We start from the raw sequence: 15,119 nt of genomic DNA on the forward strand, positions 1-15,119 counted from the left end.
TCATCCCTCTAAGTATTCTTTATGATGTCACTAACTACCTGTATATGATTAAGCCAAAACAATACAATAACTACCATCCTATTTAACTCTATATTTAATTTATTTAAGCTTAGAGAAAAGAAAATACACTACGGCAGAAGTAGATAATTCATCTTTATCACTTTTTACCAATATTTTTGTTTACTATTCTTTTTTCAGTAGTCTTCTCAAGCGAGGAGCAAAAGCAAGAGGTGCTAGAATGGCTGGCAGAAGCTGGGCCGGTGAGAGTGGAACACCTAGACACGGTATGGAGACACGGCTGGATCCTGTGTGGGGTGCTCGACCAGGTCCTGCCAGGCGCCTGCGCGGGCCATCCTCCTACCAGGCTGTCCTTGAAACATGCGCAGGCGATCGCGGACCATTATCTTGGTGTTGAACCGGTGGGTGCACACTTTATTTCTAAAAAAATAAGCCAGTAGCACTTCAGCTAGATACATATGACGATAGCTAGGTATGTATGTAACATGATACTTACCCATAGCAGATTATTTACGCAATGTACTTTTTTCCGGAACTATGTAGGCCGCAGAATCTTCTCCCATTATAATATAAGCCAATCTGAGACAATCTGATAGGTCTCTAAATATTCTTGCATAACTTCAATTAGAAAGGTATGCTTAAGTCTGTGAAGGAGGAAACTTAACAAAAATATTCCTTAACTTCCAGGTCTTCTCCCGTCAAGAGTTAGAAAGCAGTGACTCACTCAGCCGCCACCAAGAATGGAAACTTGCCACCTACTTAGACCGAATTCGCCAAGCTCTATCCAAGGTGACACCCCCTGTCTCCAAGCCAACCTCCCAGAGAACATCACCAGAATCTGTTCAAGTCACCCTGGACTACGTCGCCAGAGGATCAGGTCTCACTGCTGCTCAACTAAACAACAAAATGCACTTCAAAGTTTACCCCACTTCCCAACAATCTCTGGACCCAGGAGATATCACCATACTAATTCGAGGTCCAAAAGATACATATGGAATGTACATCATACCACCAATATTGGGAAAAGCGCAGTTGATCAGACAGAAACTTTTGGGTTTACAATCAAAACAAAGCTTCACTGAAAATGTTCTGCCTCTCACTCAAGGAACAACTTATATGAGAAGTTATGGGAAAAATGACATGAATAAAACGTACCACATCCCCAAAACAAAGTATGATGTGGAGATAGGAGTTGATGTACAACCAGATCACGCTAAAGTAAGCTACATAGTTACTCTAGAAGGGAAATACGAAATTTTTGTAACAAGCAGAGGCCAAAACATTGTTGGTTCGCCATTTTCTATGACAGCTTCGAACAATATAGTAAGCATTTTGGAAAAAGAAAGCTTTTGCCTAGAAGATGGTGAGGAAATCGACATAGTTGACATTAAGTCGGACAGAAAGGTTGTACTTAGAATTGTTGATTTCGTAACAGAGAAGATGCTTTTGAAGGAGAATGGGACTTTTGAAAAAATTACCGACGACGAAGCGAAAATTTTGATGTCTACTGATGATTTAGCCAGCGAGTTTACTGGACTAGAGTCTGGAACATGCAGCGTGGCTTCTACGAGAAGTGATGATGATTTTCAGGAGAAATCTTATAAGTTTAACAAAGCAGCCTGCAAAATAGTGCAGATGAACCGTGTTTGCAAGATAATTACTAGCCTACTAGCTGAAAAGAAATTGAAAGAAAAGTCTTTCATACGACCGACGAGCCAACAGACTATTCCTGACATTGTGAACTCGACCCTTATTGATGCCAACGTCAATTTGTTCACAATGCCCGAAAAACGAGTGCTTATTCCTGAAAACATTTCCGTCTCTCTTCGAACCGAAAAAGCCAAAACGCTATACGAACCCAAAATGAAAGAATCAATAATCGAAGAAGGTAAAATTTTATCAGATGCTAATATTGAGCTTATCCATGCAGATAGTCTAGATGAATACGAAAGCACACACGAACAAATGGATGACATTTTAACAGAGCGACCTAACTCTTCTAGCAATCCGTTCTTAAATGACGTTTATGAACAAAACTTTACTTTAGAAAAAGATTTAGGCTCGTTCGTTAAAATAGAATATGAAAGAAATAAAAGTCAAAACGAAGAAACTGAAGATCCACCAATTAAGATATTGGTAGAATCTGTTGGTAGCACTCCTTCACCTGTACCAACAGCTACCAACCCCTTCGTTGAACCAGATATCCTTACTATGGAAAGACCTAAAACACCTGTTTTAAAAATTATTACAGGAGAAATAAAAGATCGTGACGACTCCGTTTACCTAGATCCAAGGACAGAGCAGATAACTGAAGAGTTGCTGGGGAACGAATTTATAAATCCGTTCTATCTACACCATCATCCACCCAAACAAAATGAACGTTTTCCCGTAACCGACTTTATCATTGGAGCTCCAGTTTCATTGCCTCCCATCATAAGGGCATCTACCCCAGAGCCTACCATGGACTCTATCATAATTACTGATGAAAATAAAAAAGAATTGGAATTAAATAAATCAAAAGTTACGTTAAAAGACCTTGAAAACCAAGAACAATCTTCCACATTTTCGACTCCAATACATACAGTCGTCAGTAATTTAAAAGAAAAGGAAAAATCAGAAAATAATAACTCGTCTAGTCCAACGTACTACAGTTTAGACTCAAATGAAACCGATAATGTCGAAATTTTAAGTCTTTCAAACGATAGTGATAACCAGGAGCCATATGAAGCACTTCGTTCCAAACGAGACGATACCCCAAAAAAAGATATATGGGATTCTGCTTATGTAAGTATTGACGACAATAACAGTTCTCCCGATAGCAATAATAACGATAACAACGTATACGAGACTCATAGTAAACAGAAATTTTCTCTTAGTGACGCCAATTACAAATTCGATAATATGGGACCAGCAGAGAGAGAAATTTGGGAATCTTGTAAGGAACTACACGACACGAAAACATACGAAGAACCAAAACCAAAGTGGGACTTAAAAAGGCCTATATTCACACCAATACTGGAAGAAAGTGATAGAAGTATGTCAACAAGCATGAAGGAAACTGCAAGGTCCGAAACAGTGACGAGCGCTGAATGTCATGCAGTGACAGTGGCATTTGCTGAACTAAATGATATATACCGTAACTTCTATCCAAGTGATAGTGTTAAGAAAATAACCAAGGATTTAGATTACACATCTAAAGAAAATGACATGAGTGTCGATTCTGCGTCTGCGATATCAGATGTGAAAAGACACGCGGAGAAGTTAGAAGGTAAGATTTCTGAGGTTCAGGCAAATGTCACTGAATCTGTATCAGCAAGTCAGACCCTTCGTGAAAATGACCTTGAATACACATCATATAAGAAGCTAAATCAAAATGAGGAGACTCAGTTTGGTGTTGAAACACATTCAAATATAGTATTAGAGAAAAAACATTATTGGGATGAAAGGATACGTGAAATACAGGCCAAGTCATCAGAAGAGGATAAAACACAACAAAGTCGGAGAAAATTATCTGCAAAGCATTTAAGACATAACGATTCTTTGACCAAACGTAGAGGAAAACAATTGATGAAAAATGTCTTACGAGCTGAAAAGGAACATGAAACTGAAACCGGTAACAAAGTTAAGGAAGTTGTAAACAGGAAGTCGCCGATATCATGTGATAATGTAGATAAGCACCAAGCTGACATAAAGCTTGTAGAGAAGTGGAAGCAATACTGGGATAACAAACTAGAATCAGAAAAAGAAGAAACTGACACATTCTGTTTCAGAGCTAAATCCCCTAGAAGTAAAGATAGTTCAGTATCCCCACAACTGGTAAAATGCAGCACTGAAGACCTTATCGAAGCCTATAATGAACCTTTAAATAACAGAGGGAAATCTCTACCAGCAAAACAGGAATTGCCAGAGGAAGTATTTAAAGCATTTGAGACGAGCCCGAAAAGATTCTTCGGGACATCCAGAAAACAGATTTTAAATAAAATAGATACTTTTTTAGGAAAGCCAAGCACCGTCGATGAATCAACTCCAGAGCTCAGCGGTGTAGTTGAAGAATACGACACTGGTCTAGTGTCCAGTCGCATATCTCTGTTCCATAACATTTCACAAACAGAAGAACCACAATTAGCCAGAAGGAAATGTCAGTCCATGTTCAACATATTCCAGAGGCGGGATAGCGAAAGAAACGTGGCATTAGTGAGTGAAGATCCAAAACCTAAAGCGAGCACTGAACATTTGACTGGCAACCAACGAAATAAACAAGTACTAGAACGAAAATATGTCACAATTGATACAGGAGAACTCAAAAAAGAGTTGGAAGATATATCTAAAAATAAGTGTGTAAAAGATAAAAGAGCAAGAATGGTACAAAATCATTATGTTAAGACCGTTGACGACACATCCCCTACGAAACCTTTACACTGGCAAGTAAATGAAGTACAAGGAACGAATGTTAAGAAAACTATTAAAGGGTATAACAAGCAAAGCGATCCGATACAAAAATATAAGAACCACAACAATCTTCGCAAGTCTTCAATGAGTAAATCAGAAATGGACATTTTTACAAAGATCACCAACAAACCGGTGGAAGACGATTTAGATAAATACAAATCATGTGACGAACTGCCAAAAGTCAGTGTGAAAAACGTTATAAGTCTTTATGAAAGCGTTTCAAAAACGGATGTCAAAAAACCAGTAAAACACTTGAGCAGGACAAGTAGCTTAAGGTTACAAAGATTTTCGCCAAGCAGTTCATCTACAGGTATGTAATACATTAGTCGCATGTTTTGAGTATACAAAATATAGGATAATAAGCATGTATTGTATTAATTTGTTACAGGAGCTGTTAACACAGTTGATTCTGCACGATACATTTCAAAAATTAACAAACCTACATCGGAAACTGACGAATCGACTACAGACTTAACACCATCGCCTATTAATCGCTGGAATAAAGAAGTTGAAAGCATGAGTAGTGGCAGTTACGAACCGAGGAGCCTCGATTCTATTGATATCGACATAATTGCAACAAAAGATCTAGAGAAACAAACAACTTACGTGAGTCTTTCCGATATAGAGTTAGAAATAGTCGAAAATGAAAATATTTCCACTGAGAATGAGCCACTAAAAGAAAAAATGGCGGAAACAGCACCCACAGATTACAAATCGCGGTTTAAGATGGCTAAAGACTTTTTCAAATCACTTGAAGAAATAAGTGAAGAAAGTAAGCCTAAGAAACCAAATGAATGTGAACTACTACTGATGAATAAATATACGGAATCTCTTGAAAACGAAAGATCACAAAAAAGAGTAAAAAAGTATATTAAATCCCATTCCATGCCATCGTCCGAAATATCTAAAATATGGAAACAACTGCAAGAAAGTCAGGACAGTTCAAACACCAACAAACTTGTAAAGATTTCGGAGAAATTCAACATTGAAGATTTGTTCAATGACGTCACCGAAGGCAAACTCAGTCGACAAGGTAGTTTAAGAGGAATACCACATAAAAAAGCAGTGCTAGAAGCATTTAGATCTATGGAAAACCTTACTGATGCAAAGATAAGTTCTTACGAAATGGCTGTATCGCAACTGAATGAATTCGCAAAAGAAAATCAGATAAAGAATGCACAGACTTATTTGAGTGAGTATCCATACTTGCCCAAGACTGATCCGTCTAAGTATCATTCAAGATTGGACGCTAAAGCAACTGGTCTTGTTACATTGAAAGAGTTACATAATCGAAAGCCTAGAAGAAACAGCGTGCCTGATTTAAGACTGAACCCAACATTCACGGTTCAGTTATAAACACTGTAGATTTTATAAGACATTTTCTAAGGTCCCGCGTAGTATTAAGTAGCCCTTAGAAGAAGAAATGTAACATACAAGAAAAGATTTGCCTGCGACTATGCTTTAGTGGTACATAAAGGTATACACACATTTAGGCCAGGAACGAATGTAGATATAAGAATAATTTACATGCTAATCGTTTGCTGCTTTTTCATACGAACATCCACGCATGTGCGTAGTATCACACTACCAATGGAACCATTACAGCTGCTAGATCTACCAGACCAGTCTACTTAGAGTATAAAATGACAGTATTTTACTAGTACCTAAAGATTAAGTTAATACTCATAAGAAAAGGTTTGTTGTGTTTTTGTTCGTCAAGTTTTTGAATTATATTGTCTCCATATTCGATCGTTGATCATCACTTCATGATCATATTATTGTCATTTCTTCATCATCACCATTTTCATCATAGCTAAGCTAGTGCTAGAATTGTACAATTGTACAGACACTGAATCTTATCGTTAAGTTTTAAGAGTTAATTGTAATCTATTTATTCTGCAATAAAATTTTATGGAACATTTAGACTTTCATTTTAAAACTAGAAGTTATTATTCAAGTTACATTTATTGGTAAAAAACTATCTAATCACGTCATAATTACAATATTTACAAGCAGTTAATATGAATGGAGTATGCATTCATAATAATACATAATTGTTCAATTCTCATAATCATTTAGTACTAATTATCTATAATTATGAAGTAATATTTAAGCATTGGACCTACCGCCTATGAGCGTGAAGCGAATAGAGCTAGAAACATAAGAATTAGCGAAGAGCGACAAGCGACTGTGTAGTTCTGATAGTTTTGTCGCTATGAGCGTGTGTTCCATTTCGACGAACGATTACTCGCACCACTCGCTCGGGCGGAAGATCCCTAATAGAGTAATAAAATTAGGCCTGGTGGCTCTCTCAACGAGAGCATTTGCCGGCACTGTAAACAGCTAGCGGACAGCAATTAATACATACAATATTATAATATGTGTATCTATTACTGGCACGAGATCTATATTTCTTCATCGCGAGACATTTTTGAGCGAAAAAATTATCGATAACTAACCGCTTTTTCGCCGGCATTGGGACAAGTGCCTTATAGGTTATCGAAATCTCAAACAAAAAGGAAAAATGGGAGATAATTTAAGTAGCTAAACAAGATGGCTGTCGCTTTGTATGCTACGTTGTTGCTAACTTCACACTGTAGATTTGGTAGTATCTGTCAGAATTTTCTATCTACAAATGTCAATTATAAAGAATGGTAGAGCAGTATACCATTCTAGAGTGTTCATCATTTAATATGTATCTGTAGGTAAGTAGAAGCGGCATCGGCTCTGCGCCATTTGAGCCACGCGGCAGTTTGTGGGTCGCTGCGGTCGCCGCGCGCCTCCAGCTGCTGGTAGTATGCTTCCCTGATGATCCTGAAAGCGTCCACACTTCTGTATGGCAGCTTTGTTATCGGATCTATGTAACGGGCTGGCCGTCTAAAATTAAAAAAAATATATAATGTTTACTATCTCTTTATAGTCACATAGATTTAGAGAGAAGATTAAAAAGAACAAAACCGTTTGAATTAGTGTAGGTAGTGAAATAAATGGAACAAAAAAAGCACTGACAGTGATGTGTATAAGAACACGTCAACAAAGTGTCTTCCCCTTAATCTAAGATGAGTCAGTGGACAAATTCTTAGGAAATAATATTTTATTTATAATAAATAAATTAGGTTAAAGATAAATTGCTTATTAGCTTGTAGAGCATATATTTAAGTGTTCTTGATTTAAAAAAAAACGCTATCAAGAACAGCCCTCGCGGCACGGCAACTGAATCGCACGCGACGCAAATTGTAATCGAGGGCTTTGACCAATACCCGTACGTCTACCCACGTAGCATTTGAGTTTGAACTCGTGATTGGTTAGGAATATATTCGCGACAATATGTAATGTGTTAATTAAAAAAAAAAGACTTACTTAGTAACAGCACAAAGAAACTCTCTTCGTTTCTTCGGCTTGGAAGTGGGAAAGCATTTCTTGAACGCTTTATCTTTTATGTCATTCTCGAAGGTGAGCAGTGTCCGCTCGTAGCACTTCACGTTCTTAGGCTTCGGCCTCGTGGATTTTATTTCTTTTCTGTAAATTAAAAAACGAAAATAACTTATTATTTATAATTGCAGTGGAGCAGCGTGGTGGAGTATGCTCCATACCCCCTCAGGTTGATTGAGGGGAGGACTGGGCCCAGCAGTGGGACGTATATAGGCAGTTTATGATAATTTATAATTACATAAAAAAAGTTTTATTTACGTTTTCTTTTTCCTTGACAAGAAACGGCTGTCAGTCAGAAAATCAGCTAATTTTGTAGAATAAAGAATGCGCCGACCTCACCCCTTTTGCATGGACTGCCCAGACTGTGGTAATACTATGTGTTATTGTACTTCTCCTATCGTATGGGTTGTGAGGTGGAGTACCAACCTCATCAACACTGGTGTCAGGGTCACTATTGAGCCGCCAAAGGCCCCTGACATGGCTCATGTAACGACTACATGCTTACATCAGTAAGTAGTAACCGGGACCAACGGCTTAACGTGGCTTCCGAAGCACGGATCATATTACTATGATTTTTTTTATTTTATGTGTTATTAGCAATGAGGGACTTTCCAGGGTACGTTCCTCAAAAACAATATAGATGGCGCTGTAAAGAGTTACCTTTGTTTAACGTTCTAATTTCATAGATAACAGACATAATAATATGCATCTTTTATCTCTTTTTGGGTATAAACTATGACCCTTTTTATTACATGTACAAATCAATATAGATGGTACTGTAGAGATTTTTCTTCATTTAATCTTCTAATTCCATGGATAAGTATATTATGCATCTATTATCTTTGTTTTGGGTATAAATGTTAACCCCCTTTTATTACACACAGGCACAATAAAAATAATTTAATTGATAAATAAGACACCAAAATAATAATTATAAATAAAAATATAAGTACTTAAAAGAAAAAAAATACATCATTAAATCCACCACAGGCTTCGTCAAAAAAACACAATTACACACAATTACAACACATTATTATTATTTTCAGGCACAATTACATCTTCGACCCATTAATATTCCTATCAAAGTAAAGAGAAGCAATATAGGTAGCTACATAATTCTATACATAATGTGATGCAAATATAAAGCAACAATTATTTTTATATGTATAATAATATACTTCTGCCATTATATTGTATTTGCAATAATGCACCCGACCCGAGTAATGAAAAAATACACGCCATTTGTATAATTTTTGGGAAATGTAATGCCTGGAAAGTCCCTCATTAGGACTCAGTTTGTAAATATTAATAGTTGATACTTACTTAGGCACATCAGGAATGTTAACTTCTTCGTCAACTCCTATGTAGTCGATGTCAATCTTAGTTGGCCTTGCAAACTGATTGGGATCGTCATCTGTCTTCGGTTTGTTGTCCTCTACGTCTGGTTTTGGTTCACTCATCAATACGTCTTGACTAGAAATCTCTCCGGGTGTAAGAATTCCTAAAAGAAACACGCGATTGGATGAAATAATAATTTTTGACTCACAAATGTTACACGTTCACTGTGTATGAACCACATATGGGGCAAGAAATTTGAAACTCGTATGTTCATGTCCCATATGTGGGGCACATTGCCATAGTGAGTCTACTTACATGAATTGCGAAGTATTTATCGAAAAATAACATTGCACGTGAGGGGTTGATATCAAATTCAGTTACACAGTGAACATAATATATTAATAATGTTCAGAATGCTAGGAACATTTCGCCAATTATTTAAGTATATCTCTGCCCACCCCATTAGGAATTACATGCGTGAGTTTATATATGTATTTTGTAAATTATTGAATAAAAATTGAACTTGTAACAGGGAAAAAAATAATTATAATCTCATAATTATAATTATATGAATTTTGCAACATTGTTATATTGACAAGGGCCTCCACTCAATCTTGACGAGTAAATAGTCTCATGACTAATTTATGAGCCATGCTCTTGTCGGTGTAGCATTTTCTCCATGCTAATTTTCTAAGGAAAAATAGAGCAGTGGTTTCACTCTTGCCTTCCACGCCGTTGGGCGGAGTAATGTTGTCTTTTACCAAAATAAATGTTTATGATTATAATTAAATTAGTATACAGCCTCCGCGGAACAGCAACTGCGCCGCGCGCAACGCGAATTATATCGAGGACTTCGATGAATAGAACCAGCGAATGCTATCTACGCAGATAAACGACATGCGGCTATAGGTCTAAGCCCTCGATACAATTCGTTATGTGGCGGGGGCAATATTTTTTTTAAATACCTTCTTCACTTTTGATGATATCACTAAGGCTGAGATCAGCTATAGGTGTTAGGCTCGTTTTGTCATCTTCTGCTACTTCTGATATTATTGGTACAGCGAATGAGTGGTACCTGAAAAAAATATTTGGAAATACAAAAAAAGGTTTAATCAATTGTTCGCTGATTAGTGAGCTTGGGCATGGCGCAAAATGTCGCGTCCTTAATAAGCTGATAATGGTGCTGATCAGGTCCAATCTGTCACCAAGCAGTAAATCATGTCCGTTGTCTAAATGAAGTGTAGGTTCATTCACTCTTCCAGTAATGTTACTTGTGTTTCTGTTGACCTCTATGGAAATGTTTTTCTGTATTGTGTGTGGTTGAATGTCGCGTCCTTTCCCACATTATCTATGGGCGATAAGCTGATAATGGTGCTGATCAGGACCAACCTGTCACCAAGCAGTAAATCATGTCTGTCTTCTAAATTAAGTGTGGGTTCAATCACTCTTCTAGTAAAGTTACTTGTGCTTCTGTAGACCCCTATAGAAATGGTTGTCTATATTGTGTGTGGATGACATTTCAAACCTTACTTACTTAATTATAGGTCCTGTAATAGTTTTCTTGATCGGCCGCACTTTTTTCCTTTCCATCTCGATTTGTTCGAATCGTTCTGGAAATAAAAAGGAGTAGGTATTTTGACGTTTTTTGTGAAATAAGCTATATACTGTTTACCATAACACACTTTACACACATCCTCCTACCTTTATCCCACTCTAGGTGGAGTCGGCACAACATGTATTCATCTTTCATTCATTTCTGTCAGTCGTTATCTCAGTACTCACATCTGTAATACACCCACACACATAATATCCTTCTTTACAAGATCTATCCACACTTTCTTAGGCAGTCCCCTACCCCTATATCTCATCGCCCACCAAAACAACCCTCAATACTAATAACTATAAAAGCGAAAGTAGTTAAATCTGTCTTACCACTGACGCTTAAACCACCTGACGGATTTGAATGATAATTGGCACATTGATAAATACAGGCAGACATAATGGTACTTCCTAAGATGGCTTTCGACTGCTGGATGGTTAAAAAGGCCACATTGAAGCAATTCACCTCAAAAAGCAATATTGCTATTTGACATTTGCGCATATAAAAGTACACAATGGCAAAATTTTTTTGATGTCAACAAACAGTTGCTGTGGCATTTTAGACCACTTAAGCGCAATATAGGCAAAGAGTATGGACGCGAAGTTCCTACATACCTAAACTCTTAAGATTCTCTTGTTCAGTGATAAGAGCTTCTTCCAACAACTCTTCTTGTGTCGGCATTCGATCTTCGACCTTCTTCACTTTCTTCTTTTGCAACTCTGATCTGATCTTTATCCTTTGTTGAGTTTCAAGAGATTTCACTGCTGTGCTCTGCCTGATTGATTTACGTTCTGTAACCAAATAAGAAAAGCAAATAAAGAAATAGAACATATGCAGCTGCTTGTCCAAATTGAACAAATCCAGAATTACTTATTTTCCAAAACTAAAAGAAAATAAAGCATGCAATCAATTTACAATCTAAATGTGAGAACAAATGGGTACAAGTTAAAATGAAAGTTTACTAACCAAATGATATATCAGCTGAAGTTATGGACCGGTCACCTTTTTCAGGCTTATCTTCTTTCTGTTTTGGCTCCTTCGGTTCTCTTGGTTTCTTTGCTGGTGTCTTCTTAGGTTTTTCGGACGCTTTCTTTTTTAAATTAGGATCCTGAAATAACATTGACAAAGATATATACATAAGAATGAAGGTATACAAATAAATAAGGTAGATTTGATTATTCAAATCAAATCAAATACATGTACAATTTATTACACAGAACTTAATGCCAACAAGCAGACATAACACATGAATACAGTACAACTTGGGCAGCCTTATACTTTTTATTCTATATTTACACCACACAAGATTAGCTCAAACAGATCTCTTAAGGTGCTGCTCCACCAGAAATATTTGCCTGTAATGTTACATTTATGATTCGATTTTGAGCATTACACATTTACATTACAATACTGGATAGCTTCAGGCCTTTGCCCGAAGGCACACAGATATGGTTGTCTGCTATATTTGGTTAGTTACTCAGTAGCAGTTATAACTCACTGATATTATGCTTGTGAGTGAGTTTCAGAGCACCAAATTTCAATGACGAAAATACCCAATATACATAACTTGGTAACGTAGGTAGGTATGTTTGGAATATTTGCAAAAAGACAAAAGATTCTGCTGTTGTTGATGTTGCTGATGTTGACAATTTCCATGGTCCAGTGGTTGAGCATTGTGCTCATGATCGAGAGGTCCCAGTTTCGAATCCCGGTGGGGACAAATCACAAAAATTACTTTGTGATCCCTAGTTTGGTTAGGACATTACACTTTCCAAGGGATAAAACAACATAACATGACATTCGTACCCTTTTATTTATTTTTTTATTACAATAGCTATAAAAGGTTGTAATTTTTTTTTTAATTTACCTTATAAGCCTTAGTGCCCACTTTTCGCTTCTGCTTTTCATCTCCATCATCATGGTCCGATACAGGTTCATCATCTTCATCAATATCAAAGTCTGAATCCACTATGTCATCAACTTCTTTTTCTTCACTGAAATATTTCAAATTAAGGAAAATTATAGAGCAGTGTGATGGAACACCCTCATACCCCTTCCGGTTAGTTCAGGGGAGGCCTGTGTGGCCAGCAGTGATTCATAATTATGTTGGCTGTTTATATTGTTTATAGTACCTACCTTATAAACACATAGGAAGTGTTCAGCATAATACAGACACGAGTGTCTACATAAGCTGAAACATGGAATTGAATCCTCCAGGATTCAAATTTCTCGTCCGTTAGCGTCAAAACAATCTTTATTCATATCAAATGAAACAGACAAGAGGTATTAACAATTTATTTCCGATTATAATGTATTTTAGAAAAAATATAAAGCCCTTACACATAATCCTTGTCTTCCTCTATTTCCTGGAAACCACCGTAAGTCGTCTGATAGAATTCATCTTCTTCTTCATCATCCAACAACTTTGCCATGCGATTGCCGGCATTCGTACGTCGCTCTCTCTTCGACATTATTTTATATGCACTATAACACTTTGTATAAATAAATGAATGCTTTTTAATCAAAGTCTAAAGTACTAGAGGTAGTATTTAATGTAAAATCGACAAAACAGAATTAAAAAACTCATTCAAACCTTCTTCCACACACGAGAGTTGTCAAATCAACATACATTGACAGTTTTTTTTTTATTTGCGACAAACTGACTGTCAGGCTTTGGGGCTTTTTGGCGGGAGGCGGGAACGGGACAGTTGCTTTCTTCATTGAATAATCTAAATAATTAATACGAAGTGGTGTTTTGTGGTTAATGATCGCATTAAGTTAGTCGGAAGACATTCGCGAGTGTTATTATATTGGAGTATTCAATAAACAAAGTGTATCTGCCTATTTTCGCTTCGTGTCAGGAAGCCGCTTCATAACTCAAAAGTTTATGCGGACTTTTGAGTTAATTCGTTTGGGGTTCGGAGTAGGAGTCTACTCCGAGGGTGGGGGCTTAGGTTTCATCATCATCACCTTTCATCATTTCATTAATCATCAAGAAAAAAAATACGTCAGACATGGCTGTATGGGCATAGTTCCCTTTGCCTTACCCTTCGGGGAAAACCAAACCAAAAAAAAAAAAATGTCAGGCTTTGGATTGCAGTATTTTAAGCTTGATGGCTGGTATACACTCAATCTCGATCGTAACCCGTCATCACAATTTAGTATCTATAATAAAATAAGTAATACTGGCCAAAAATATAATTATTCAACTGAAAAATAAATGCTTTTGTAAATTGAGAATTTCTTGGGCCAGATACAAATTGATCTTAAATTTATATTTTTTTATTTAAACGGCAGCAATCACTGTAAACATTATAGTATTTAGATGCACGACGAAACATAATGTATTTACCTACTCTTCAAAGAAAATGTTTACGTTGAAGTGACTTATCGTAGGTATGCCGATACTGCAACGCTGCTCCAATGCGGGTTGATGGAGGGTTGCGGTGTTGGAGGCGGTTGAAGCATAATATATTTAAATACATTGTTAGGTACACTACCAGACTACTAAGTATGCGCGAATGTTTTTTTCACCACCTAACATCAATGCCGCCTAAGGTAGTATGTGAGCGGCAGGATAGGAAGATTAGACAAATATGGATTGATGGGCTGTGTCAGCTTGACTTGTTTTTTATATAGTTATTATTATTTTATATAGATATAATTAATATAATTTATTTCATATATTGCACCTCTTTTTATTCTCCCTCAAATATTTTTATACTACCTCTGGGTTGGCTGGAAGAGATATCTCTTAGAGATAAGACCTCCCTTGTAAACGCCCATTTCATGTTTTTGATGTAACTAGTTGTTAAGTGCAATAAAGAATATTAGACACTCAGCCTATCAATTAATCGCGCCCTTATCCAGTCGGGAAGTCCACTGCTCATATTATCAGGCTGAGATGGCAAGCACATGACGTCTTATACCATGGAAATGTATTAAAGATTTTTTACAACGGTAACATTCTCACTTTGGGAACATTCCCGGGAACGGCACATCAATGACGGAGAATGTCCTGTTCCTGTCCCATAAATACACTTCTCATCAAAAAAATCGAAACACTTCCGTTATCATTGTTTCTGTTCGAATTTAACACAAAAAAGAATTCATACGATGAAAAAAATACATATATGTATAGCTGGCAGTTTGGCCATTACAGTAATAAGCGAAAATTCTAAATTCAAAATTAGAATTTCATTTGTTTATCTTATAAACGAAATGAATCACTGTTTTGAGACAAATGTGTGTTTAGGGTTGGAGTACATTTAGCGTTTAAAAA

The 15,119-nt window shown here is 36.7% G+C and overlaps 2 protein-coding genes across 5 annotated transcripts in view; one reads left to right on the forward strand and one right to left on the reverse strand.

Moving 5' to 3' along the window:
- Nucleotides 1-6,386, forward strand: part of LOC126370193 (uncharacterized) — a 63,438-nt gene extending 57,052 nt beyond the window's left edge. For 3 of the 4 annotated variants that reach the window (XM_050014956.1, XM_050014953.1, XM_050014954.1), the window contains 3 exons: nt 199-419; nt 706-4,777; nt 4,856-6,386. In XM_050014956.1, coding sequence (XP_049870913.1) covers nt 199-419; nt 706-4,777; nt 4,856-5,823 — 5,261 coding nt within the window. In that variant the 3' untranslated portion in view covers nt 5,824-6,386. The remainder of the gene's footprint in view (nt 1-198; nt 420-705; nt 4,778-4,855) is intronic. The other variant, XM_050014955.1, reaches the window with a different exon arrangement.
- A 27-nt stretch (nt 6,387-6,413) lies between these two features.
- Nucleotides 6,414-13,443, reverse strand: LOC126370246 (vacuolar protein sorting-associated protein 72 homolog). Its single transcript, XM_050015062.1, has 9 exons — nt 13,178-13,443; nt 12,705-12,831; nt 11,804-11,945; nt 11,452-11,628; nt 10,772-10,847; nt 10,203-10,312; nt 9,223-9,400; nt 7,828-7,986; nt 6,414-7,344 (listed from the first exon to the last, which is right to left on the reverse strand). Exons 1-9 carry the CDS (start codon nt 13,306-13,308, stop codon nt 7,152-7,154), a joined length of 1,293 nt encoding a protein of 430 aa, XP_049871019.1. The 5' UTR covers nt 13,309-13,443; the 3' UTR covers nt 6,414-7,151.
- Nucleotides 13,444-15,119: the final 1,676 nt, after the last annotated feature.

Source organism: Pectinophora gossypiella, chromosome 10 (genome assembly GCF_024362695.1).
Source record: "Pectinophora gossypiella chromosome 10, ilPecGoss1.1, whole genome shotgun sequence".
Taxonomy (NCBI): Eukaryota; Metazoa; Arthropoda; class Insecta; order Lepidoptera; family Gelechiidae; genus Pectinophora; species Pectinophora gossypiella.

Bases quoted from the DNA above. Each gene is read 5' to 3' on its own strand.
- LOC126370246 (XM_050015062.1), bottom strand. From the start codon at position 13,308: ATGTCGAAGAGAGAGCGACGTACGAATGCCGGCAATCGCATGGCAAAG. The intron at 10,848-11,451 runs GTATGTAGGAAC...TTTTATTTCCAG, and splicing joins AGAGAATCTTAAGAGTTTAG to AACGATTCGAACAAATCGAG. The intron at 7,345-7,827 runs GTAAGTCTTTTT...TTTTAATTTTAG, and splicing joins TTTCTTTGTGCTGTTACTAA to ACGGCCAGCCCGTTACATAG.